The sequence below is a fragment of the Geotrypetes seraphini genome, chromosome 5 (assembly GCF_902459505.1).
Source record: "Geotrypetes seraphini chromosome 5, aGeoSer1.1, whole genome shotgun sequence".
Taxonomy (NCBI): domain Eukaryota; kingdom Metazoa; phylum Chordata; class Amphibia; order Gymnophiona; family Dermophiidae; genus Geotrypetes; species Geotrypetes seraphini.
Window position 1 is genome coordinate 26,091,586 of NC_047088.1, and position 26,119 is coordinate 26,117,704.

Below are 26,119 nucleotides of genomic sequence, written 5' to 3' on the forward strand. Positions count from 1 at the left end.
CAGGAAGGCTATTCTTATGTTCTTAAGTATATATAAACAAGTCTGTGCATGTTGTGACACGTTTCAAGGTTACTCATGCACAGTTGCTGCTCAGTGTGAGTCTAATATTCCAAGAGGCATGATGCCAGGAGAGTCCTCGTGTGAATCGAGTAAAAAACTGCTAGATTTGGAGCACCGCTCCATGATATACCATATTTTTCAGACCATAAGACGCACTTTTTCCACCCCCAAAAAGGGGAAGGAAAAGGGGGTGCATCTTATGGACTGAATACACTGCGCTCCCCTCCCACCACGTACCTTCTTTAGTGGTGGTCCAGCGCAGTCTCCAGGACGGCTGCCTGTGTCTTTAGAAGAGCGACGCACAACATAGGAGCATGATGTGTGCGTTTCCTACCTGGTTGTGCCGCTCTGTGATTGGCTGCAGTCAGTTACTGACTGCAGCCAATCGTGGAGTGGTGTGGGACCAGGCAGGAAGTGCAAATGTCATGCTCCTGCATCGCTATTCTAAAGACACACTCCTTTCCACGGACTTCTGGCAGCTGCGGGCGGCTTCGGGCAGCTGTGGGCAACTTCGGACTTCTTGTGGCTGCAGGTGGCTTCGGGCTTCTGGAATCTGCGGGCGGCTTTGGGCTTCTCAGCACTAGACGCACCAGACCACCAGAGGAAAAACCAAGAAGAAAAAAAATTCTGAACCAAATCTTGTTTTTCTTCCTCTACAGGTGGGTGCATCTTATGGTCCGGTGCGTCTTATGGTCTGAAAAATACGGTAATTTCTCACAAAAGAAGGGAAAAAGCCAAAGATGATCCATGAACATGACTGCAGTTTATGTTCTAATCTACTCTAATGCTTGGCTTTGTATACCGAAACTTCAATCCAGGAAAGCTCGTCTCAGTTTACAATAGTTAGTTTAGGCAAAAAGGACTATAGAGAAGGAGATATCAAAGAGAATTAGTTACCAAAATGCTTAGTGAACAGGATAGTTTTCAAAGACTTACGAAAAAAGGGAAGGGAGACAGAGCTTCTTTTATTTATTTATTTATTTATTCGATTTTTAGCCCATCCTCCCAAAAGAGCCCAGAACGGGTTACAAAGTACATCCATAATAATCCAGACAGAGCAGAGATGACATTTTACATAAATTACAATATAGATGACAGTTTACATAAATTACAATATAGACCTGACAATAAAACATATGTACTAAGTAGCATCTGGTGAAATTAAGTGACAAAGGTGAGTTGACTGGGTGGCATTTCAGGGTGAATGACTTTAAGGCGCTGGGTTAGTAAAGAGGAAGGTTTTCATGGCCTTCCTGAAGTTCCAGAGTCCATCTAGTGATCTGACAGATGGAGGGATCGTGTGCCAAAGTTTGGGTATGAAATGTGAGTAGGAGCGTTTGCGGGCAGTTTCAGTTTTGAGGGAACGGCCAGAAGGTATGGTCAGTCGTTTTTATCCTTGGGACCTCAGTGGTCGTTTTGGGAAGTAGATTTGTAGTTTAGTTTTCATGTAGTACGGAATCGTTTCATGGAAGGTTTTGAAAGCGAGGAGCAGAGCCTTGAAGGTGCAGCGTTTTTGAATGGGCAGCCAGTGCATGGAAGCTAATGCAGGGGTAACATGGTCGCGGATGCCTAGGTTTTTCACAAGGCGGATTGCAGCGTTTTGCACCCTTTGGAGGCGGGAGAGAGTTTTGGTAGGCAGGCCCACTAGTAGAGTAGAAGATTGACCAAAGATCTTACAAAGTAAAATTTTGGAGCAAGCAGTTTAAGTGGGGTAGAAAGTCCATTGAAGATGACCCTCACACTGTGGACAGCCTGTGGAAGCAACTTCCATAGAAATGTGCAAGGAAGTTGAGGATTTAATTTTGTCAGACAGACAATTTAAGGTTTCTTGAATCTCAGCAGGTACAGTTTGGAAAATATTCATGAAAAGTTGGACATGTCCAAGGTTAGCGCAAGATGGGTTCCAAGAAGCTGATGCCATGTCAGAAGGCGGCTCCAGTGCTGTCAGGAGAACTTAGAGATGCTCCGTGAAGACCAAGTGAATTTTTTTCATCGTTTTGTAACTGGGGATGAGACTTTTGTCTATCACAGAGATCCTGAGTCCAAAATGGAGTCAATGCAGTGGAAGCACAAGTCATCCCCTACCCCAAAAATGTTTAAGACAAATCTGCACGCAAAGTCATGACAACTGTCTTCTAGGAAAATGAAGGACTTTTGCTTCTGGAGTTCATGCCACACAAGACAACCATTACTGTGAAGAGTTACACCTACACAATAATGGCTTTGCAGGAGTCAATCAATCAAGGAGAAAAGATGAGGAAAACTCATAGAAGACGTATTGCTTCTTCACGACAATGTGCCGGTGCACATGTCAAGACAATCACAGGCTGCTGTCCGAGAATGTGGGTTTTCAGCAACTGAACCATCCACCCTACAGTTCTGACCTGGCTCCTTTGGATTATTTCCTATTAACGAGTTGTGAGGAAATCTGTCCGTGGACTACGGTTTTCAAGTAATGAAGATGTCAAGAAAGCTGTGATATCCTGGTTTGAAGTGCAAACAGAAGAATTCTTTTCAAAGGGGTTAGTCATTGCAGGAAAAGTGGATGAAGTGTATGGAGCTATCTGGGGGACTATATTTATTTATTTAAAAAAATTTATACCACCAAAAGTTTCAGTGGTTTACAGAATTATAACACACATAAAAGTATAAAATACAAATACACTAAAACAAAAAACTCAAAATAATCATACATATAACTTCAACATCAAATGTCGCCCTATGGCGATATCAATAAAATTCTTTGACAATTTCAGAATAATAGTTATTAAATAAACCATGTCAGAAATAAGCGTCAACAAATAACTTTGTCTTAAGCAATTTCTTAAAAGTCAAATGATCAGCACATAACCTTATTTGGCCAGATAAATTATTGCATAGGGACATCCCTGCAATCGTAAATATGCTCTTTGCTGTAGCCACATAGTTTACACCCATGGAGTACTAACATACTAGTTTCATACTACCAGCAGATCGCAAGGCTTTACCAGGTTTATATATCACCCAAAGACCTTGAAACCAATAGGGTACTTTTCAATGTAAATTTGATGTACCAGAAATAATACTTTAAAATGAATCCTCTGTTCAATCGGCAACCAATGTAATCTTTTTAATACAGGAGTAATATGGGATGTTCTCAATCAATACCTCACTAATCAATCTGGCTGCAGAATTCATCAATACCTGTAGGGCTTTCAGCTTTACTTTAGCTAATCCCCAAAACAGCGCATTACAGTAGTCTAATCTACTCAAAAGCAGCGATTGTACCACTGTCTTAAAGTCATATGTTGTAAGAAGAGGTTTCAATCTATATAGTAGACGAAGCTGAGCATAACCTTTTTGAATTGCATTCAAAACTTGTTGCCTCATATTTAATGACATATCTAGGCAAACTCCCAAGATATTAATTTCCTTCTTTATTGGTATCAATTCACCCAAAACAACTAATCCCATTATTTCAGCCATTCCAATATCTCTACTTACAACTCTTTTCTTTCCTACTATGGTAGATAAATTATTGAACACCCCTTGTACAAAGTGCAAGTATAAATGGAAGCGCATAAGTTCCCTAGATTAGTTTTTTAAATGGAAATATATGCATAGTTTTTTGAGAATTGGTACCCATATTGGAAAAAGGATGTGTATACTATTTATACATGTGTATGGGGTGCACTTATCACCTCAGAGGAATGTAGCCCATCAGTGCACATATGCTTATAGGATTAACTCTGAATATATCTGTTTAATAAGCTAAGAAAAAAATCTTGGCTACTGTTTTAAATCTTATTTGCTGTTGAGAAATATTAATAAAATCTGAGCTAGTTTTTGTTATACATATTCTTTTCAAATTTTTTCCAGAACAAAAACGTCGTAAACTTGATACCCATTCTTCTCCATCACATTCCTCAACAGTAAAGGTTAGTATAGCCTGAGGAAGGCAGCGCCCATGTTATGCTCACCCATCTGAAGTACAAGTGTTCGTCTTCCTTCAAGTTTGGTGCCAAGTGTACATTGGAACCGCTGAAGGTTGCTTTTTGTTGTTGTTGTTGCAGCACTGAATGCATTCCTTTCCCTTTTTGGTGGACTATTTTTTTATTAAGATATTTTTTTAAAATAAAATAGAATAATCTTCAAGGACCTGCCACTCATTTTTGTAAATAATGTGCATTAAATATTGCAAGAGAGAAGAATTAATCCAGAAGTGCCTCCATGTTTTAAGCAATCATTTTTTTGGGCCTGCAGTGTTGGATACAAACAAACAAGTCTTTGCAGCAAAGTGAAGAATATTTTTTCAACATTTAATACTGAAGAATTTATAGCTCTGAAGATTTCCTAGATGATATGGGATACGTGTGAATTCATCATGCTTCTTGAAGAACCTCGTGCCAAATTGTGCCTTCTGTGAAGGAATTCTGAAAGGCGTTCCCTCTTTCAAGTCTCCTTGTGGTGATCGGTTCTCCTTTAGTTGTGTGTGTTCCATGAGCATGCAGCTATCTGCTGTTCGAGGTTTTTTCATGTTCCAACGAGTGCCTACCCTGTTGAGCCCTGTGGTACAAGTAAAGCAGATCTGGCAACTATCCAGCCTGTCATCCAGCCAAGAGAAGCTCCTGGTATCCAAGCAGCAAAAAATCGTTGGTGTAGCCTACATGGACGATTCAGAATAGCTCTTCCTTGAGCCATGTGTAATTTTAATTCTAAATCATCTAAGTTCATGGAATCTTTGAATTTGCAGTTCGTTGAACCCTTAAACTGTAAGTTTTTATTACTTCATCAAGAGCACTGTGATGGATTACCGTGATGTGCTGTTTAACATTTCATCAGCTTACCAACTTTTTTTGATTGACACATTTATTGAAAATAATTTATGTTCAAAGAAATACTGTTTTCTTCTTGTAAGGTGTTTTCCTTGCAACTTAATTTGGATTGAGTAAATGTAATGGTAACACACATATATACATACATATATAGTTATTTCTTACATTGAGTTTCATCGTAGATGTAGTCACTAGAAGATATTAGAACTTAAATTCCCACTTTGATACATATAGTTTTTAAACACAGTAAGGGATAAATTATTTATGGTGTTTATTTTCCTAAGGTAAATATAAAATGCATGTATTTCAGTATTTTTAAATGTTTTGTAAAGCTCTAAGCAAACAACTTGGTTTATTATCAAAAAGTAGTATAGTTTTAATTAGCTGGCAGGGATATTAGTATGTTTTAAATGTTGATCTCTATGTGGTATTAACAAAACTAAAGATTTGTTCCCAGAAGGAGTAGCTGTTCTGTTTGAAGGTTGCAGCCATGCCATCCACAAGTTCTTCTGGTTTCTGAAATCATTGCCAGCTTATGTGTCATCTCCATTCATTTTCTGCAGGACAACTTCAGCGACCTCAAGGACTCTTCATCAAAGGTTTGAATATTTTTTTAAGTTCCTATTAACTGGTTTCTAGTATTTTCATATTTCAGACACCTGAAGTGTACATAATGTATTTTCAGTTCATCCTGTATTCTAAACCAAGGAGTGCCTTACGTTTGCAGGACATATGGCAATACTGATTGCATTGAAGTAGGTTTCATTTTTAGAAAAGGTATTGCCTCTAAATGGCTTCATTAGTGTTTCAGCCAACTCCACTATATTCTAGGAGATCTTTAGCACATATTACATATTTCAAGTTTCTGCTGTTATCTGCTCAATTTAGTTTTAGTTTTATTCTGGATTAAGGTAGGCAGTGTTCTGCTGGACTTTTCTTTGTGAACCTTCATATTTCTGCATGAAGATCATATGTGGAGCTATTGTATACTCTTTGTGTGTTTGGGTTTTTTTTTTTTTTTGCTACTGCTATTGTAATGTTGGTAAAACTTCAAGAATTGTTGCCAGCTGAGATTAGCAGTGTTTAATGACTTCATCACCTTGGGGGCAAATCTATAAGTGGGTGTAGCAATGTAGGTGCTTTAGTTCTGTAGCAGTTTGCCTTTTTAATGCGCATAAGTATAGAATATTAACTTAAGTCGATAACTGGCATGCCAGAATATAGGTGCAAACATTTATGCCAGGTCTATGGCTAGTGTAAATGTGAATGCATGATTTTATGGTATTCTGTATACAATACATATAAATGTCCCCCACCCATGCCCCTTCTCTGTGAATGCCCCATCTCATTTACATACTAAGCTATATATGTGTGTAAATTACAGAACTAACACTTCTGCCATTTAGGCATATGTGTGCACCTATGCACGTGGATGGCAATATTCTATAAATTTAAGCATGCAAATGGCTCTTTTATTTAGATAAAATAGGATAAAATAAGGAGGTGTATTTTTGCATTATGGATTAACTTTTATGCCAATTCTTGCAAGTGGTAGTGTTGGTATAAATAGAACATATTTTCCGTGTTGTATGCTTAGAGGTATTTCAGAAGGCTGACGTTATTTAGTTAATGAAGGCTGGCAGTTTCACTCTCCCTGATTCTTTTTGCCACCCCTCTCCTTTACTATAGGCTCTTGCAGTAGAGGATCTACATTATTGCACTTATACTAGTAAGAACTTCCCAGATGTGGTGTCCTCCTGGATGAAGGTAATCTTTCCCAGCATGAAGATGAATGAGTAGTAGTTAAAGGAAAATTATGTTAGTCTTGAAGAAAGCTTATTGTCCAACGAGGCTGTCCACTTTCTTCTTCTTGAAATGCTAAACCTTCTATAGATATGGTATTCTCTTTCCATGACTTTTGTACTTTTTATTGGATAATTATTAAAAATAGAATGTGGTATTAAGCACAATTCATCCATTTTTAAGGACTAGCATACTTTTAGTATCTAATGAAAGGAAATTTACTCTCAGCTGTCTTTTTTTCTAGTTTTTTGTCAAGTTAGTTTGCTTTGATTTGATTTTCAGTCTTTTCTGGACTCCTGCTTTAGTTTGATGTGAGATTTCGTTCATAGTAAACCTATTTGTGTTATGTTGCACTGTAATAAAGCAGTCACTAGGCTACAGTATTCCATAGTTTCTCCAAGGACAAGCAGGTATAATATTCTCACATGTGAGTGATATCATCTGCGGAACCTAGTATGAGCACATGCCAAATGCAATTCCCGTGTCATCGGGTCCTTTGACTTCACCTCGGCTGTTTTCAAGAAATGCTCTTGGTACAAAAGGACCATCTCAGGCTGAGATCTGCATAATTCTTGTGTTCAGTGCCTTGGTCCTGAGCATTGGAAAATCAACTGAGTCCTCTGTTTCCATATGCAAAAGTGGTCACTGAGGGCCTGATTCTCCAAAGTGCGTCCCGATTTTAGGCAGCTGTAAGGCGTCCTACAGCTGTCTAATCAGCCAATCGGGATGTACGTTTTTTTTAAAAAAATGCTCCCCAGGCAGGCCGCCTATATTGAAGGCGAGGCCCGCAAGACACCTAGGCCCTGATTCTGTATAGGACGCCCGGAAGAGGTGTCCTATTCAGAATCGGCCTACACTAAACCCCGATTCTGTAACCGGCGTCCATGTTACAGACGCTGGTTAGAGAATCGGGTTAGATTAGACACGGCCCGCTACACTTATCGCGGCAAGGGATCTCTCTGCCGCTATAAGTATAGCGGGCCGCGGCCCCCTGACCGATCGCTGGCAGGAGGGTCCGCCCATCCCCACTTAATCTAATGCCTGATTGGCCAATCAGACCTTAGACTTAGTGGGGATGGGCGGACCCGCTATGCCTAAGGCCTGATTGGTCCAGGCTTCTAGAGCCTGGGCCAATCAGGCCTTAGGCTTCGGCGGGATGGGCCGGGAAGGGGCAGGCCTGCCACATTTCGACGAGGCAGGCCTGCCGGCTGGACGGGCAAGAACCGTCTGGCCTTAAGAAAAGGTTAGTTTGGTGGGGTGGAGGTGTTAGCGCCGGGGGGAAGGGTGCGTCTTCGGGCAGGAGGGATTGGGTACCCTCCTGCCAGCGATCGATATTGTCGGGGGAGGGGGGGAGGGGAGGGTGCTTCTTCGGGCAAGAGGGATTGGGCACCCTCCTGCCAGCGATCGGACAGGTCGCGGCCCGCTATACTTATAGCGGCAGAGAGATCCCTTGCCGCAATAAGTATAGCGGCCGCGTCTACTTACAATGTAGACCAGCATTTTGCTGGCCTACATTTTAGCGTTTCTCCTCTACTAGGGAGACGCGTAGGGCCGCCTAGGTTCACCTAAGGCCCTTAGGCGACCTTAGGCATCTTGCAGGTCTCCCTAGGCTCCCGGAGGCGCCTTCAGGCCTGCCTGGGGAGCATTTTAAAAAAAAACGTGCATCCCGATTGGCTGATTAGACAGCTGTAGGACGCCTACAGCTGCCTAAAATCGGGATGCACTTTGGAGAATTAGGCCCTGAGAGCCTGCAAACTTCAATTTGAAAAACGTTTTGGTACTGTGTCGGCATCGATATCGAGCGTAGCTGGGTATTCAGAGCCCAACATCAAAATTTCCATGACCCTGGTATTGACACTGCGTTGGGAGTGTCTTGTATCAGAGTCGACAAAATGGCAAGATTCAACATCTTCATTATCAAAGCCTAGTGCGTTGGGGGACCTAGCACGTAAGAAAACTAAGAAGCACAAGCCCTCTTGTCTTTCTAGGCCTACCACTGCTTCCTCCCAGGCATCTACTACATTGATGCAAGTAAAGCGCCTATGTGAGGATGGCCATTTTCCCTCCATACAGCTGGGGTCTCTGCATAGGCATAGCTCAACATTGAGGTGTCCCACATCTCACCAACTGATACAGCAGACTGCTTCTTTGCCACTGTCTCTATTGGTACCGGCACCAACTCTACAGGAGGAAATCCAGGCCATGCTCATATAGGAGCTCTTGGGGCTACTGCAGACGCAGTCCATACAAGCTTCAAAGGCTCCCATGCCTGCTTCAGCACAGCTCGAGGATGCATTGATACATCAATCGAGGACACATTCATGGACACTGGCTCGACAAGAACACATTTGATGCATGCATTGTCCTCACTGGAAGATGCTTCACCTATTTTACCTTGATACATATTTAACACTCTCCTTGATGCACACTCCCAGATACACCAAGGAGAGAGTATTCCAGTGAACGCCTGTTAGATTTCTTGGCAAATGAATCCTATGGTATACCTTCTGATCCTTCCCAACATCTTCCATGCTGACGATCCCCACTTGAAAGCCTATCTGGCAAATAGGACAGGCATTACCCATAAAAATGGAGACAGAAGAGGAACTTCATTCTGAGGTCTTTAAGCTCCTTGAGTTTGAAATTCCATCAAATGAATGCATCAAAGTATCTTTACATGAAGGTTGCTTTATTTTAAAACTGAGATATTCCTTTATCATTACAAGTTGCTACTAGAAAGACAGACATTTTGAGGTTCATAATCAAAACTTTGAAACGTCCAAAAACCAGCCTAAATCAGCACTTGGACACTCTAATAGCAGGGATGTCCAAGTGCCGATAATCAAAACCAACTTTCTGGATCTGCAGTAGCACTTATAACCTGTGCGTCCAGAGCTCAAAGGGGCATGTTGGGAGGTGTGTTATGGGCGGGAATCGGGTGGGCTTAAACCTGGATTTATAGAAGTGAAAATTGAAGCTTTCCTAGAGGGAACTTAGATGCTGGCAGTTAGATCTGTTTTAGTTGCTTCTAAGTGCCCCGAAGCTTCCCAAACTTACCAGATGACCACTGGAGTGATAAAGGCATGATTCCCCCACCAACTCCCCCATTGGTCACCGACCCCCCTCCCACCACCCAGACCTGGGGAGGAAAAATAGCATATTGAGGGTTTACCATCAGCTGAGCCAGATTTAGGAATTCCTGCTGGTTCAGTTGATGGGGTTTCCCCCCGCCAGGATCAGCTGAACTGGCAGGGAGATTCCTCTCTCCCTCCCTCCCTCACAGGCACCGATCCCCCAGCCCCCTCCACAAAGAGCCTCCGCACTACACCCTGTCCCCAACATCCCCTGACAACACTAGCAACACCTCCCCCACATCACCCAACTCCCCTGACAGCACTGGCAACACCCCTCTCATCACCTGACACTCCTGTAACTGGCACTGCAAAATCAGCAGGAAGGAAGGCCACTCCCTCCTGCCTACAGGGCCACATGCTGCAAATGACGGGCCTTCCCCCTCACAGTGCATCATGGGATGCAATGGGAGGGACTTAACACCCTGATTAGCTCAATATTGCAATGCTCTATCTGAGCAAACGGAGGCACATGATCTTATCCTCTCCCTTGCGATGTTGAGCCAAGATGCATTGGGATGGGGAAGACACGTCATTCGCAGCACGTGGCCCTGTAGGCAGGAGGGAGTGGGCTTCCCTCCTGCTGATTTTGCAGCGCAAGGTACAGGAGTGTCAGGTGGTATGATGGGGGTGTCGGGTGATGTGTGTGGGGGGTGTTGCCAGTGCTGTCAAGGGTTGTTGCCAGTGCTGTTGGGCTTATCGGGTGATGGGGGTGGGGTGTTGCCAGTGCTTTTGGGAGTGTCAGATGATGTGTGTGTGTGTGGGAGGGGGTATTGCCAGGGATGTTGATGGGAGGGGTGTAGTGAGGTGGCAGGGGCTCAGTGCCTGTGAGGAGGGAGAGAGGAATCTTCCTGCCAGTTCAACTGATCCTGGCAGGGGGAATCCTTATCAACTGATCCAGTAGGAATCCCTGAAACTGGCTCAGCTGATGGGGATTCTCCTGCCACGATCAGACAAGGTAGTTAGGTACGTCTACAAAACTTGCTTTTGTATGTTTTTCATGTGGACGTTTTTATTTTTGAAAATGGCCAAAAAAAATAGACGTCCTAAGGAGTAAGACTTATGCATAGGTCATTTTTGAAAAATAAAAGATTGGCAGCTTTGAAAATGGACATTTTTTCTACTGATTTTGTGGATGGCTTGCCCAAAACGTTACACCTCAGATTTAGACGTCCTATTGAAAATGCCCCTCTATATAGAATACAGATGTCCAGGATTTGACAGGCCTCTGCTTCAACACCATTCACTTGTTGTGGAATATGCCTTCAAGCATTCCCATAGTTCCTGCTCTTACACTTCTGCTCCCCCTGAAATACAGGCCAGAACATTGGAAGTTGTGTTTACCAAAGGAATCCAATCTTCAATGCTGCTTAATAGGATAATGGAGTACAATTGTACATGTTCATTTATCTTATATCTCTACTAAAGCAATTGTCTGACTTCATTCAATATTTTACATCAAAACAAATGAATTCCAACAACTCTCAAATAACTTGTTTACTACTGAAAGATTGTGGTCTGAGTGGTTTTTGATGTCTTCTCCAGAATATCTGCTGTAGCTATTGCAATGTGTAGAATGGTCTGGCTTCAAGTTTCTGATCTGGAAACTTCAGTTCAAGAATATCTCTCCAATGTCCCTTACATGGGAGATGATTTATTTGAAGAGAAAATTGAAGAAGCTGTGGATAAAATCAAAAAGCAGTGTGGATAACAAATGCAGTGAAGAAGGCGATAAGCGACAAGAAAGCATTGTTCAGAAAATGGAAAAAAGACCAAACAGAGGAGAACCAAAAAGTGCACAAAGAACACCAGAAAGAGTGTCACCGAGTGGTTAGAAAAGCAAAAAGAGAATACGAAGAGAGACTGGCAGAGGAAGCAACAAACTTCAAGTCGTTCTTCAGATACGTCAAGGGGAAGCAACCGGCAAGAGAAGAAGTGGGACCATTGGATAATGGAGACAGAAAGGGAGTAGTAAAAGAAGAGAAAGAGATAGCTGACAGGTTAAATGAGTTCTTCACGTCAGTCTTCACGATGGAGAATACAACCAACATTCCGGAATCCGAGGAGATTGCAATAGGAGACCAAGATGATAAGCTGGTCAATTTAGAGGTAAGCCAAGAAGATGTACTCAGGCAGATAGATAGACTAAAGAGCGACAAATCGCCAGGTCCGGACGGCATTCACCCAAGGGTATTCAAGGAACTAAAAAACGAAATAGCGGAGCCACTTCGACAGATATACAACCTATCCTTAAAAACCGGAGAGATCCCGGAGGATTGGAAAATAGCAAACGTTACGCCCATCTTCAAGAAGGGCTCAAGGGGCGACCCAGGAAACTACAGGCCGGTGAGCCTGACCTCAGTCCCGGGAAAGATAATGGAGGCACTGATTAAAGACAGCATCTATGAACACACCGAAAAAAATGGGCAGCTAAAAACGAGTCAACATGGCTTCTGCAAGGGCAGGTCATGCCTCACAAACTTATTGTACTTCTTTGAGGGAGTGAACAGCCAGGTGGATAGAGGGGAATCTATAGACATCATTTACCTTGACTTCCAAAAAGCCTTCGACAAGGTACCACACGAGAGACTGCTTAAGAAGATATGGATCCACGGCGTGCAAGGGGAGGTCCATCGATGGATCAAAAACTGGCTGGCAAACAGGAAGCAGAGGGTTGGCATAAAGGGCCATTACTCAGACTGGAAAGGGGTCACGAGTGGAGTTCCGCAGGGGTCGGTGATGGGACCGCTCCTGTTCAATATCTACATAAACGACCTAGAGACGGGTACCAAGTGTGAGGTCATTAAATTTGCAGATGACACCAAACTATACAGCAGGGCTCAAACCAGGGAAGACTGCGAAGATCTCCAAAAGGATCTAACGCAGCTGGAAAAGTGGGCCGAAAAATGGCAAATGAGCTTCAACATAGGAAAATGCAAGGTCATGCACGTGGGGAAAAAGAACCCGATGTTCACATACAAAATGGGGGGAACACCACTAGGGGTCAGTAACCTGGAGAGAGACCTGGGAGTGATGGTAGACGCAACACTGAAGGCATCGGCGCAGTGCGCCACAGCCTCAAAGAAAGCAAACAGAATGTTGGGTATCATAAAGAAGGGTATTACGACCAGGACGAAGGAAGTCATCATGCCGCTGTATCGTGCAATGGTGCGGCCGCATCTGGAGTACTGTGTCCAGTACTGGTCGCCGTACCTCAAGAAGGACATGGCAGTACTTGAGGGAGTACAGAGAAGAGCAACTAAACTGATAAAGGGAATGGAAAATCTCCCACATACCGACAGATTGAAGCAGTTGGGACTTTTCTCCCTGGAAAAGTGGAGACTTAGAGGAGACATGATAGAAACCTTCAAGATCCTGAAGGGCATAGAAAAAGTAGACAGGGACAGATTTTTCAAATTAAAGGGCACCACAAGTACAAGGGGGCACTCGGAGAAATTGAAAGGGGACAGGTTTAGAACAAACGCTAGGAAGTTCTTTTTCACTCAGAGGGTGGTGGATACATGGAACGCGCTTCCAGAGACTGTTGTAGACAAGAAAACATTAAATGGTTTCAAAGAAGGTTTGGATAGATTTCTAGAAGAAAAAGGGATTGAAGGGTATAGATAGGTATAGGCCACTACTCAGGCAATGGGCCTGATGGGCCGCCCCGGGAGCGGACCGCTGGGCAGGATGGACCTATGGTCTTCCTCAGCGGAGGCAACTTCTTATGTTCTTAACTCTTTGTAAAGCTTAAACATCTCAGTCTTCCACATCATCTCGCAGATACTCTACCAGTTCAAAATGTTTCTCATATTATATTCAGCCATCATCAACCACCCAAAGATCTCAGTCTAGACAACAGAGATCACAAAAATCACACTCTGTCTCAATCTAAACAGCAGTTGTCCTTTTGCTTCCCTTTTAGAGAGCATAGCCAATGTTTCACTGAATCTCCCTCCAAACCTTCTCATAGGTGGCAGACTACTTTACTTTTATCAATGCTGGACTCTCATAACATCAAACCAGTGGTGGCTCATGAGTATATCCTGCATTTACTAAGAAAACTTCCAAGCCACCCACTAAAAGAGTCTCTTTTCAGCTCTCTCCAGAAGACTCTCTTTCACCAAGAACTCTCGTCCCTTCTCCAGCTAAATGCAATAGAATCTGTTCCTCTGCAGGAGAGAGGCTGGTGGGGGTTCTACTCCAAGTATTTCCTGATACCAAAAAGACTGGAGGCCTCCGCCTAATTCTAGACCACCATGCCCTCAACAAATACTTTGTGAAGGAGAAGTTTTGCATGGTCTGTCTGAGAATCCTACTGCCCCTATTGGAGAAAGATGATTGGCTTTGCTCTCTAAACCTCAAAGAAGCTTACACTCGTATATCCATACTAACTGCTCACTTTTAGTACAAAGTCCTACCCTTCAGCCTAGCATCAGCTCTGAGGGTTTTCACAAAATGCCTTGTGGTAGTAGATGCAGCCCTCTGCTCTTGGGGGATTTATGTCTTTCCTTATCTGATCAAGTTGATCAAGTCTTTATCATCACTACTTAAAATCATATCTGCAACCGACCCATATATTTGATTTTTTAGGAACTCTCTTAGATACTAAGGGTTGAGCTTTTGTATCTTAGCAGAGAGATGGCAATCTCCTTCATCCAAGTCAGACAGTTTCCTTATTACAGTGTATAATGGTATGTCAGATGCTACATCTTCTTGGCAACATGGCCTTGACAGTTCATGTCGCTCCATTTGTATGTCCTCATCTCTGAATCTCACAATGGACTCTCATCAACCCAGTGGTCTCAAGCTACGGGATCTCTATCGGCTCCCATACAAGTCACCTCAGACCTAGATGCTTCTGTCCAACTTCTCCCGAGGTCTCCCCTTCCAGCCTTCCTCTCATCCTTGGAGCAGTTTATGTGGCAGGGAAGCAAAATGTGTTGACAAATTCAGCAGTCTCCTTCAGCCCACGAGTGATCTCCCGACATGTCTGTCCTAGGTCAGATTTTCTCCAAATGGCGAATTCTGGAACTTGGTCATTTTGCTTCCTCCCAACAACAACAACAACAAACTTCCACTCTTCTGCTCCAAACTCTGTGCCTCTAATTGCCTAGAGTCAGATGTTTTCCTCATCGACTGGGGGAACAAATTCCTATATGCATTCCCTCCAATACCTCTCACTAGGAAAACTCTACTTAAACTGCGCCAGGATTGAGGCACTATGATTCTCATTACACCCTACTGGCCACATCAGCCATGGTCTCATCCTCTTCTACACCTCTCAACTTGAGAATCCTACAAATTGCAACTGTTTCCAACTCTACTCGGAAAGAGTAAAGGCTCCCTCCTACATTCCAACCCGCACTCATTAGCACTCAGTAAATGGTATCTCTTACTAAGGGCACACTTTCTATTCCAGTCTCAGCTATCATTAAAGTATCTAGAAAACCATCCACACAAAACTGTTACCATTTCAAATGGATTCGATTCACTGTCTGATGTGGCCTCCATTCTCTTGAGCATGTCATATATCCACTTCCTTCTGTTCTGGACTACCTTCTTCACCTTTCCAGTTAATTCCTAAAGACTAACTCAGTCAGTGCCATCAGTGTGTTTCACTCTCGATTGGACAAGAAGCCACTTTCTGTTCATCCCTTAGATTCATGAAAGGACTCTACCATACTAAAATCTGCCTACTAAGCCTCTGCCTATAGCCTGGAAGCTCAGTATAGTACTCGCTGCTCTTATGAAGTCTCCCTTTGAGCAACTCATGACTTGCTCTTTCAAACTTCTAACTTGGAAAGTAGTTTTTCTCATAGCCTTTATGTCTGCACACCAGGTGAGTGAACTGCAAGCACTTATCAGATCCATCCTATACAAGATTTTACCATGACAGAGTATTCCTTCAGACTCATCAGGTTATCTCAGTCAGTCCATTGTTCTGCTTGTCGTCTTCTTAAACCCACATTCCCATCCAGGTGAAGCAGCTCTTCACACTTTAGACTGCAAATTGCTCAAGCATACTGCTTGGATTGGACTAAACCTCATAGGAAATCCTTCCAACTCTTTGTACCTTAACAGACTTGGAGGTCCTGTGACCAAGAGAACCATCTCCACTTGGCTTCTGGACTATCACTTATGCATACATTCAGGCTGGGCTGATGCTACTGGGCTGAGTTACAGCTTATAATGTACGGGCTATGGCAGTGGTCCAAAACTCAAACCCTTTGCAGGGCCACATTTTGGATTTGTAAGTACTTGGAGGGCTGCAGAAAAAATAGTTAATGTCTTATTAAAGAAACTAGTGTTTTAGCCTGTTACATTAATGGGTGCTAGAGTAGATGTCTGTCTGTTTTTGGTTTTTTTATTTGTCTCTCTCTCCTTGGACGCTGTCTGTCTGTCTGTCATTCTTTCTGTCTGTCTTTCCCTGGCCCCCTGTCTGTCTATCTTTATTTCTAACTCTATCCTCTTCCCTCAATCCTTCATGTGCCCTTTTTTCTTTCTCCTCCCCACTTCCTTCCAACGTCTACTCCTCCTGTCCCCCACACTTCCATTCAGTGTCTGTCTCCCTCTCTCGACCCCTTTCATCTACTGTTCACCCTCTGTCTTGCCCCTTCCATTCACTTCCGTCTCTTCTCTTTCCATCCAGTGTCCGCCCTCTCTCTCTCTGTTCCATATGGCATCTCATCCTTCCTTTCCCCCTTCCTTTTCCCTTGGTCTGGCATACCTTCCTCCTTCCCTCCATACCCTGCCATCTCTTATTCCCTCCAAGCCATTCTCTCCCCCTCTGCTCCCTTTCCTCCTTGAACTTCATCGGGCAGCAGCAGCATTCCCATTTCATTGCTGTTGCCAGCTTCAGGTCTTCCTCTCTGGCGGGTCCTGTCTTCATGAAAACAGGAAGTAGGCAGGACCCGCCAGAGAGGAAGGTCTGAAGCCGGCAACAGCAGCGAATTGTAAACGCTGCTGCTGCCCGAAGAAGCCAGGCCTTGAAGCACCCGAGGCAGACCGCTTCTCTCCCCTCCCAGCCCAACCCCCGCTGACTCTCCTATCTCTCCCTCCCATGCGATCCTCCCAGCGAGATGACCTTAACAACAAACCTCCCTCCAGTGTTGGCAGCCGCAGCATGCTAAACAGGCTGCTTCGCGGCTTTCTCCTGCCGTTGAGTCCCTCTGTTATGTCACTGATGACGTTTAGCGTGCTGCGGCTGCCAACGCTGGAGGGAGGTTTGTTGTTAAGGTCATCTCACTGGGAGGGTCGCATGGGAGGGAGAGATAGGAGGGTCAGCGGGTCCCGGAGCGAGGATGCTGTCGCTTAGTGAGTGAGGGGAGGAGTCAAAGCGCGCTTGTGCATTCTTGCCGGCCACGAACATACGGATCACGGAACACGCCGGTAAGAGTGCACATGCGCGCTTAGGGTTTTATTATAGTAGATGACAACTTTGCATGAGGTAAGTACGTACAAATCCAAAATGTGGATTATCTGAAATCTGAAATTATCAGAAGCAATTAAGGAAATATTTATAAACTATAGTTTATAAATCTTTCCTTAGTTGCTTATGATAATTTCAGCTATACAGAGCTGAAAGCAGTGGAATATGCAGAAAGTGAAAAACTATCAAAGTATCAACTGCAAGATACAAGATTTTGGACCAATTATTTTGAGGCCCTTGGTATTATAAAGAATGATTCTTTATGGAAAACTTGTGCCTTAAGTGTCTGGTGGTTGCATCCACAACCACCTTCAGCTCTTACCTCCTCCAGCACTGGACACACGCACAAGCTGCACTGCCTTCAATGGTTACTTTACGTTCTAGAACATTACCCACCTCACTGTTGTAACCTCACGCAAGCGCTTTCCTGCATCTGTACATGATTGTTAGGTGGAATGGAGAGGACAATCGCATACAGACACAGAAAAGCGCTTGCGTGAGGTTACAGCAGTGAGGCGGGCAACATTCCAGAACGTGACCACTGGACACTTAAGCCACAAGTTTTCCATAAAAAATCATTCTTTATAATACCGAGGGCCTCAAAATAGTACCTGGTGGACCGCATGTGGCCCCTGGGTTGCGAGTTTGAGACCACTGGCAACTTCAGTAGCCAATTTCTGCTGTACTTCTAATTTTTATATGCCCTTGTGAGAATTTATACATGGGGTGTACCAGCAGGCCTATGAGAAAATGACCAAATATTACAGTAGGTTAAATAAAGCATCCATTTCAGCCCCAGTGGTTCAGCACTTCTTGACAGCTCAACTTACTTTTCAACACAAATCCATTGTTCATTATGGAACAGGTACAAGAATCCTGTATTGGAGGTGATAGAGAGCATCTCTTTGCAATGAGGGAGCAATTTTAAATATACTAATTGAGAGTGATCGGTCCATGGAGTCTTAATTAAACTATTGACTGGAATGCTGTTCTTTAATGTTTGTCAATAGATCCAGCTGCAATGGCAGTGAACACTGTTCATAATGCTTGTTTCAATAAAGTTTTTTTGCTTCATACTGGAGACGCCACACATTTCGGAGGGGTCCATGTTTCAGCACAGTAAACCCATGAATCGGATAGCAAGTGTTATGGAATTGTTTGTGGCAGATTGTGAGACATGATCAGGTCCCTTAAAAAGGTCACGAAACGGGACTCCTCATTGGACAGCATCAGAAGTTATTCACAAGTGGACAGATAAGGATTTCATTTCCTAATATGCATTTGCATAATTCAGTTTGACTGCATGTGGCAGCAAAGACTAAGTCTTTTTCAGCGTTCTTTATTTTTTCTTGAGCACAGAAGAAAACACACATTTTTATTCACTGAGATGATAGTTCATCTGCATCCTCAGTTCATACCTTCACTTCACACTAGTGCAAAATTCCAGAACAGAGAGAGTTTGAGTAAAGAAGTTCTGCAGAATCTTTTTACTTCCTGAATGCCAACTTTCTCGCCAACCCTATTTGGGTTTCACCAGGATCATGTTTTATATATTCTTATTTCTCCAGTATCATAATACTGGCAGCTTTTGGGTCCCACTTTTGAGAATATTATAACTGCTTGTCCTGTGAGAAAGCAAAGATACTTACCTGTAGCAGGTGTTCTCTGAGGACAGCAGGTATCTATTCTGGCCTATCTCTCCTAGTTGGCTTCTTTGCTTTGTTACTGAACTGTAGATCTTGCAAGCCAATGTTGGGCAGGAAGGCATCAACATGCATACAGTATGGGCAGTGCCTTAAAAATTTTAAGTGACAGTGTACTTGGTATGTGTTCATACCGGGTTCTGTGGATGACATCACCTACATGTCACACACATGTGAGAATATATATCTGCATCTTTGTTCAAATAGTCCCAAACGATGCATACCCAATCATATACTACCAGTTCTCCAACTTCACCACCAGTCCAGGCCAGCACCCTGCTTTTATTGAATGACTTTCACCATTCGAGCCACTGTCATTCCCAACTATATCAAAGCACCTTCTCCAACATCCAACCCCAAAACAGAACGATTCAGGAGTACCACTTCCATGGTAGGAAGTATTTCCTGATTAAACAGCTGTGAGAACATAAAAAACACTTGCAAGACATCCCCTCCACATGTGACAGTAGATTTCCTGCTCCCCAAATCCATGTCAGCAATTTCCAGTGCCCCAACCATATACTCTCCAGAACTTCATTGGTGTGTAATACACCTCTGTAACAATATACTTCTTTGTAACAACATGATGCTCATAACCTACCTAGAACTCTAATTACTGAGGATTCGATGGGGTATAAGACTGCATATAACATAACATAAAACATTCTCATCAATCAACACAGATGCTATCAGCCTTCTCAGCTGACTCCAAATCACTTCCTACTCACCCATCTGCAAAGCCTCCCCAGATCATTTTCCCAGTCCTGTGTATACTTGTTCTCCATGCACCCCTTGCTTTTAAGAGACTGTACATTTGAGAGAACCCATTTTGGCACCTGCAGCCCTAAAAGCTGCTCGAAGCCACCCTGCTGCAGCTCAGACAATGCTCCCAAAACAGACAGGGCGTCCACTCCAGGTGCCCAGAGCTCCTACTGCCTACCCTAGTTCAGTATTATTCTTTAGAAGAATGGGTTCTATGACTGAACACCAGAGACCATTTGAATCCTCATGCAATGAGAATGAATTAGTCTCCCTGAATTAATTAATGTTAATCATCATAAGGCTGTAAGAACATAAACCTTGCCATACTGAGACAAACCAAAGGTCCATCATCTCCAGTATCCTGTTTCCAACAGTAACCAATCCAGGTCACAAGTACCTGACAATATACCAAAAAAGTAAAAGAAATTGTATGTTGCTTATCAATGTCAACCCACATCAGACCATACCAGCAGCAGACATTGTTGGGCCACCAAGGAAACTTTTGTTGGGGGTCATTGTCCCTCACAGCATTAAATTTATAAGGAGATGGTAAGTACACTTATGCATCATACTTAGCTTTCAAAAGTGTTGCTGCACAGCTTGCTGAAATTTTTATTCAGTTAAATTAGACTAATACCTCCCCCTCCCCCTACAGCCAGAGGCTCCTAAGCTAATCCTGTTGTGCTTCCAAGGTCAAGTCTCTTGATAGAGACATGGTAGCAGCAGCAGAAAGTGTTTGTTCTGTTGTCTGGAGGATGGGGAATTCGCTTATTTAATTGAATAAAGATGTTGGGGGATTGTGCAACAATACAGGTAAAAGTAAGTACAGTGTTGCCACATTATTCTTATCATCCCCACAATGTGGGGCCCTGGATCACTTTCTTGACTGCTCACTCCAACTCCAGAAGTGCTTTGGTTGTGTTTATATCACTATAAGAAGAAGGGAGCCAACGGCGCCCAGCCGTTCGGCGCACGGCGAAGGCGAGCGGCAAAGGCGCTTGCCTTAGCGAGAGCGCCTTTGCGAAGGAGCCTTGAGAAGGAGCCCAGACAGCAGCAGCAGCAAAAATCTTTTTTTTTTCTCTCTCATTACTCTCTTCTCTCTCTACCCTTTCAGCTAGCTGCACGCCGGACACCACTCATACACACCGAGGAACCAAAGGAGCAGGGAAAAAGAAATGGAGGCTGCAGGAACCAAGCGGAGCTACCCAGTGTACTGCATCGAGTGTCATATGTATGACTACCTCCCCTCCGGGAGGCAGGCGTACATATGCGGTCGATGTCAGGAACTGGATAGCCTGAGGAAGGAGGTCGGGAGACTGCAGGCCAGGGTCCAGGAGCTGGAAGGATTGTGCACCTTAGAGGAACCATGCTGGACAATGGAGGATACCACCGGAGAGAGTCACATCACGGAGCAAGTAAGAGAGCTCGAGAAATTCATCGAGGAGGCCTGCAGGATGGTGGCGGCTCAGGACAAACAGCACATCGGAGTGGAACCAACAATTGGACAGAATCCACCAGACGCCATGAGAGTAGGACCTTGCGGAGGAGCTGGACAGGCAGAGGAGATAGTGACCCAACAGAACCCAGAGGAAAATCTAACGGATCGCGACACGGACCTGAGACCAGAGAGACAACCAAGGAAGGGGAAGTCTGCAATTGTAGTGGGAGACTCAATCCTGAGAGAAGTGGACAGTCACATAGCAGGAGGGAGAGAGGACCGACTAGTGACATGTCTCCCGGGGGCGAGAACGAAGGACGTCATTGACAGAATAGAGAGAATCCTGGACGGAGCTGAAACAGAGGAGACAGCGGTGATAATCCACGTTGGAACCAACGACATCAGCAGGAGGAGCTACAACAGGACTACACTAACTGAGCAGTTCAGGATCCTGGGGAGGAAACTGAAGCTGAGGACAAGGAGGATAGCCTTCTCAGAGATCCTGCCAGTACCGAGGGCAGATGCTAAGAGACAGACCGAGCTGCAAGCAGTAAACGGTTGGCTGAGGAGATGGTGCGAAGAGGAGGGTTTCCACTTTGTACGGAACTGGACAACTTTTTTGGGGAAGAACAAGCTCTACAGGAGGGACGGACTGCACCTGAGCACGGCTGGGACGAGGTTGCTGGCACGCAACGTCCAGAGCAGCATAGACTTGGCTTTAAACTGAGGAGAAGGGGAAAGCCGACAGTCGACCTGACCTCGACACATCGGACCAAAGTATCAAACAAGGATACTGAACCAGAAATTTGTAAAAGAGGGCTCGGGACTGAGAGGGAACTTTTGGGAAAAGGACACAAGGACGCAATGCAGGGAGCCAATGCACAAACGAACCTAGCAAGCAGAATTAAGAGAGAGCAACAGGAGCCAGAGGGTCATCCAAACATGGGGGAGCAGGCTGAGGACAACATAGACACACCGCAGGATGGGGATGAACACAACAAAGTTCGGGGGCTGGCAACCCATGAGGAGGTTGGCAGGGGCGCCAAACCACGAGGAAAACCAGCGGAAAAGGCAAACAACCAGGACTTAAATTGCCTATACACTAATGCTAGGAGCCTAAGAGCCAAAATGGGAGAACTAGAAGTCATAGCCAATACAAAGGACCTGGACATAATAGGAGTCACAGAAACGTGGTGGACTGACGACAACAAATGGGATGTGGCCATACCAGGGTACAAACTCTACAGGAGAGACAGGACACACAAGAAGGGTGGAGGAATAGCGCTTTATATAAAGGACTCCATACCTTCAACCAGGATAGAAACAACAGTAAGGGCGGACAACTTGGAATCACTATGGATTAAGCTACCTGGAGGAGCTGGATCAGACATAAAATTGGGCCTGTACTATCGCCCACCTGGACAACCGGAAGCACTCGACCAGGACCTGGAGGCTGAGCTGAGGCAGATATGCAAAAGCGAATGCGTGATGGTGATGGGAGACTTCAACTACCCTGGGATAGACTGGAGTATTGGACACTCAAACTGCACAAGGGAGACCAAATTCCTGGAAACCACGAGGGACTGTTTCATGGAACAGCTGGTCACGGAACCAACACGGGGGGATGCAACTCTCGACCTAATCCTCAATTGGCTAGGGGGACCTGCAAAGGAGGTGGCGGTGCTAGAACCCCTAGGAAACAGCGATCACAACATGATCCAGTGCAAGCTGGAAATTGGACCATCAAAGGTGAAAAGATCCACAGCGACAGCACTCAACTTCAAAAAAGGGAATTATGATGGCATGAGGAAACTGGTGGGAAAGAAACTCAACGGTAGCGCAAGGAAGATGGAGTCTGTAGAAAAAGCCTGGTCCCTACTCAAGGGCACGGTGCAAGAGGCACAGAACCTGTACATCCCCAGATTCAGGAAGGGGTGCAAAAAAAACCGAACAAAAAACCCAGCGTGGATAACAACTGCAGTGAAAAAGGCGATAAGTGACAAGAAAGCATCGTTCAAAAAATGGAAAAAAGGACCAAACAAAGGACAACCAAAAGGAGCACAAAGAACACCAAAGGGAGTGTCACCGTGTGGTTAGAAAAGCTAAAAGAGAATATGAGGAGAGACTGGCGGGGGAAGCAACAAACTTCAAATCGTTCTTCAGATATGTGAAGGGGAAGCAACCGGCAAGGGAAGAAGTGGGGCCATTGGATGATGGAGACAAAAAAGGAGTGGTAAAAGAGGAAAAAGAGATAGCAGACAGGTTAAATAAGTTCTTCACGTCAGTCTTCACGAGGGAGGACACATCCAATATTCCGGAACCGGAGGACATCGTAAATGGGGATCGGGATGAAAAGCTGGTCCAACTAGAGGTAAGCCAAGAGGATGTCCTCAGGCAGATAGACAGACTAAAGAGCGACAAATCGCCAGGTCCGGACGGCATTCACCCAAGGGTACTCAAGGAACTAAGGAACGTAATAGCAGAGCCACTTCGCCAAATATGTAACCTATCCTTAAAAACTGGAGAGATCCCGGAGGATTGGAAAATTGCAAATGTCACACCCATCTTCAAGAAGGGTTCAAGGGGGGACCCGGGGAACTACAGGCCGGTGAGCTTGACCTCAGTCCCGGGAAAAATGATGGAAGCACTGATTAAGGACAGTATCTGTGAACACATAGAAAACAATGGACAGCTAAAGTCGAGCCAGCACGGCTTCTGCAAGGGTAGGTCATGCCTCACAAACTTATTGTACTTCTTTGAGGGGGTAAACAGACAGGTGATAAAGGGGAATCCATTGACATCATTTACCTTGACTTTCAAAAAGCCTTTGACAAGGTACCGCACGAAAGACTGCTTAAAAAGCTGTGGAGACACGGGGTGCAAGGGGAGGTCCACCGATGGATCAAAAACTGGCTGGCAGACAGGAAACAGAGGGTTGGAGTGAAGGGCCATTACTCAGACTGGCATGGGGTCACGAGCGGAGTTCCGCAGGGGTCGGTGCTGGGACCGCTCCTGTTCAATATATTTATAAATGACCTGGAGGCGGGAACAAATTGCGAAGTTATTAAATTTGCGGATGACACCAAACTCTACCACAGGGTTGAAACCATGGAAGACTGCGAAGATCTGCAAAGGGACCTAAAGACGCTAGAAGAATGGGCCAAAAAATGGCAAATGAACTTTAACGTAGGGAAATGCAAGGTCATGCATGTAGGGAAAAAGAACCCGATGTTCAGCTACAAAATGGGAGGATCACTGCTAGGGGTAAGTAACCTTGAAAGAGACCTGGGAGTGATGGTGGACACGTCTTTGAAGGCGTCGGCATAGTGCGCCACAGCCTCAAGAAAAGCAAACAAAATGTTGGATATCATTAAGAAGGGTATCACGACCAGGACAAAGGAAGTCATCCTGCCACTGTATCGTGCAATGGTGCGACCGCATCTGGAGTACTGTGTCCAGTATTGGTCGCCGTACCTCAAAAAGGACATGGTGGTACTTGAGGGAGTCCAGAGAAGAGCAACTAAACTGATAGGTATGGAAAACCTCTCATATACTGACAGACTGAAAAAGCTGGGGCTGTTCTCCCTGGAAAAGCGGAGACTTAGAGGAGACATGATAGAAACCTTCAAGATCCTGAAGGGTATAGAAAAAGTAGACAGGGACAGATTTTTCAGATTACGGGGAACCACAAGTACAAGGGGGCACTTGGAAAAATTAAAAGGAGACAGGTTTAAAACAAATGCCAGAAAGTTATTTTTCACCCAGAGGGTGGTGGACACATGGAACGCGCTTCCGGAGGCTGTGATAGGCCGGAGCACGTTACAAGGCTTCAAAGAAAGTTTGGATAGGTTCCTAGAGGATAAAGGAATTGAGGGGTACAGATAAGAGTAGCGGTAGGTTATAGGGATAGTCTGGGACCATTGCTCAGGCAATGGGCCTGATGGGCCGCCGCGGGAGCGGACCGCTGGGCGAGATGGACCTCTGGTCTGCCTCAGCGGAGGCAACTTCTTATGTTCTTATGTTCTTATGATTTCTGCAGTTGTCAAAACATAACATGTTCATTTTTTGACTGTCAGAACTTTACATCTTTATTTTCCTAATCACTAAATAGTTTTTTTGAGTATGGCTCTTGCGCATGTACTGTTCTTCCTTCCTCAGTCTGGTGACCACTATTTTTATGTATGAATCTACTTTGAGTTCCATTGTTTACATTTTTTTAAAATACGTAGCCATTATTTTATTTTCACTGCTATCACTGTTCGTTTTTTCAATATCCTTCACTCTGCTCTTCAAAGCCCTCTTTATGTTGAAATCGCAACACCCTGCAACTCCTTGAAATTGCAATTCCGGTCCTGGAGAGCTACAGGCAGGTCAGGTTTTCAGGATATCCACAATGAATATGTATGAGATGGATTTACATGCACTGCCTCCTTGAGTTGCAAATCTATCTCATGCATATTTATTGTGGACATCCTGAAAACCTGATCTGCCTGTGACTCTCGAAGACCAGAATTGCCTGCCCCTGAATTAGGCCAATCCACACTAGCAGGTTGTGTCCTTTTTCAACCAGCAGATGAAAGAACAGATACTAAAGTTTTCCAGTGACATTCAGGGCTGTTGCAGGCTAAAATTCTTCAATATTTCTCTATCTCCAGCAGATGGTAAATTCAGCTGGAACACTAGGATAGTAGGATAGATAGGCCTGAACCTCTGATTTGAAGCCCATAATTTGCATTCTTTGGGCATATCCTGGGTTCAGATTAAAATACAGCCCATGGATTCCAGGTTGCAAGAAAGGCTTGCACAGGTCCTTCCAGTGCTTCTGATAGCAGGGATGCCATAGGGTCTCCCCTCCCCCCCCAGACCTTTGGAAAAACAAATCAAATTGATTTCCCCTATTACAGTATATATGTCGTACTGAATAGTTTATAATTTTTAAACAAAATGTAACATTAGAGATAGGAAACCTGAGTAAA

At 44.3% G+C, this 26,119-nt stretch overlaps 1 protein-coding gene across 12 annotated transcripts in view; it reads left to right on the forward strand.

Annotated features, from left to right (window-relative positions):
• The window catches only part of THOC2 (THO complex 2), a 294,745-nt gene that overhangs the window by 212,671 nt on the left and 55,955 nt on the right, over positions 1-26,119 (forward strand). For 5 of the 12 annotated variants that reach the window (XM_033944982.1, XM_033944978.1, XM_033944979.1 and 2 more), the window contains exons 32-34: positions 3,919-3,977; positions 5,438-5,473; positions 6,564-6,641. In XM_033944982.1, the coding sequence (XP_033800873.1) occupies positions 3,919-3,977; positions 5,438-5,473; positions 6,564-6,641 (173 nt within the window). Of the gene's footprint in view, positions 1-3,918; positions 4,812-5,319; positions 5,474-6,563; positions 6,642-26,119 lie in introns of those variants that run through there. The other 7 variants (XM_033944980.1, XM_033944981.1, XM_033944986.1 and 4 more) reach the window with 5 other exon arrangements.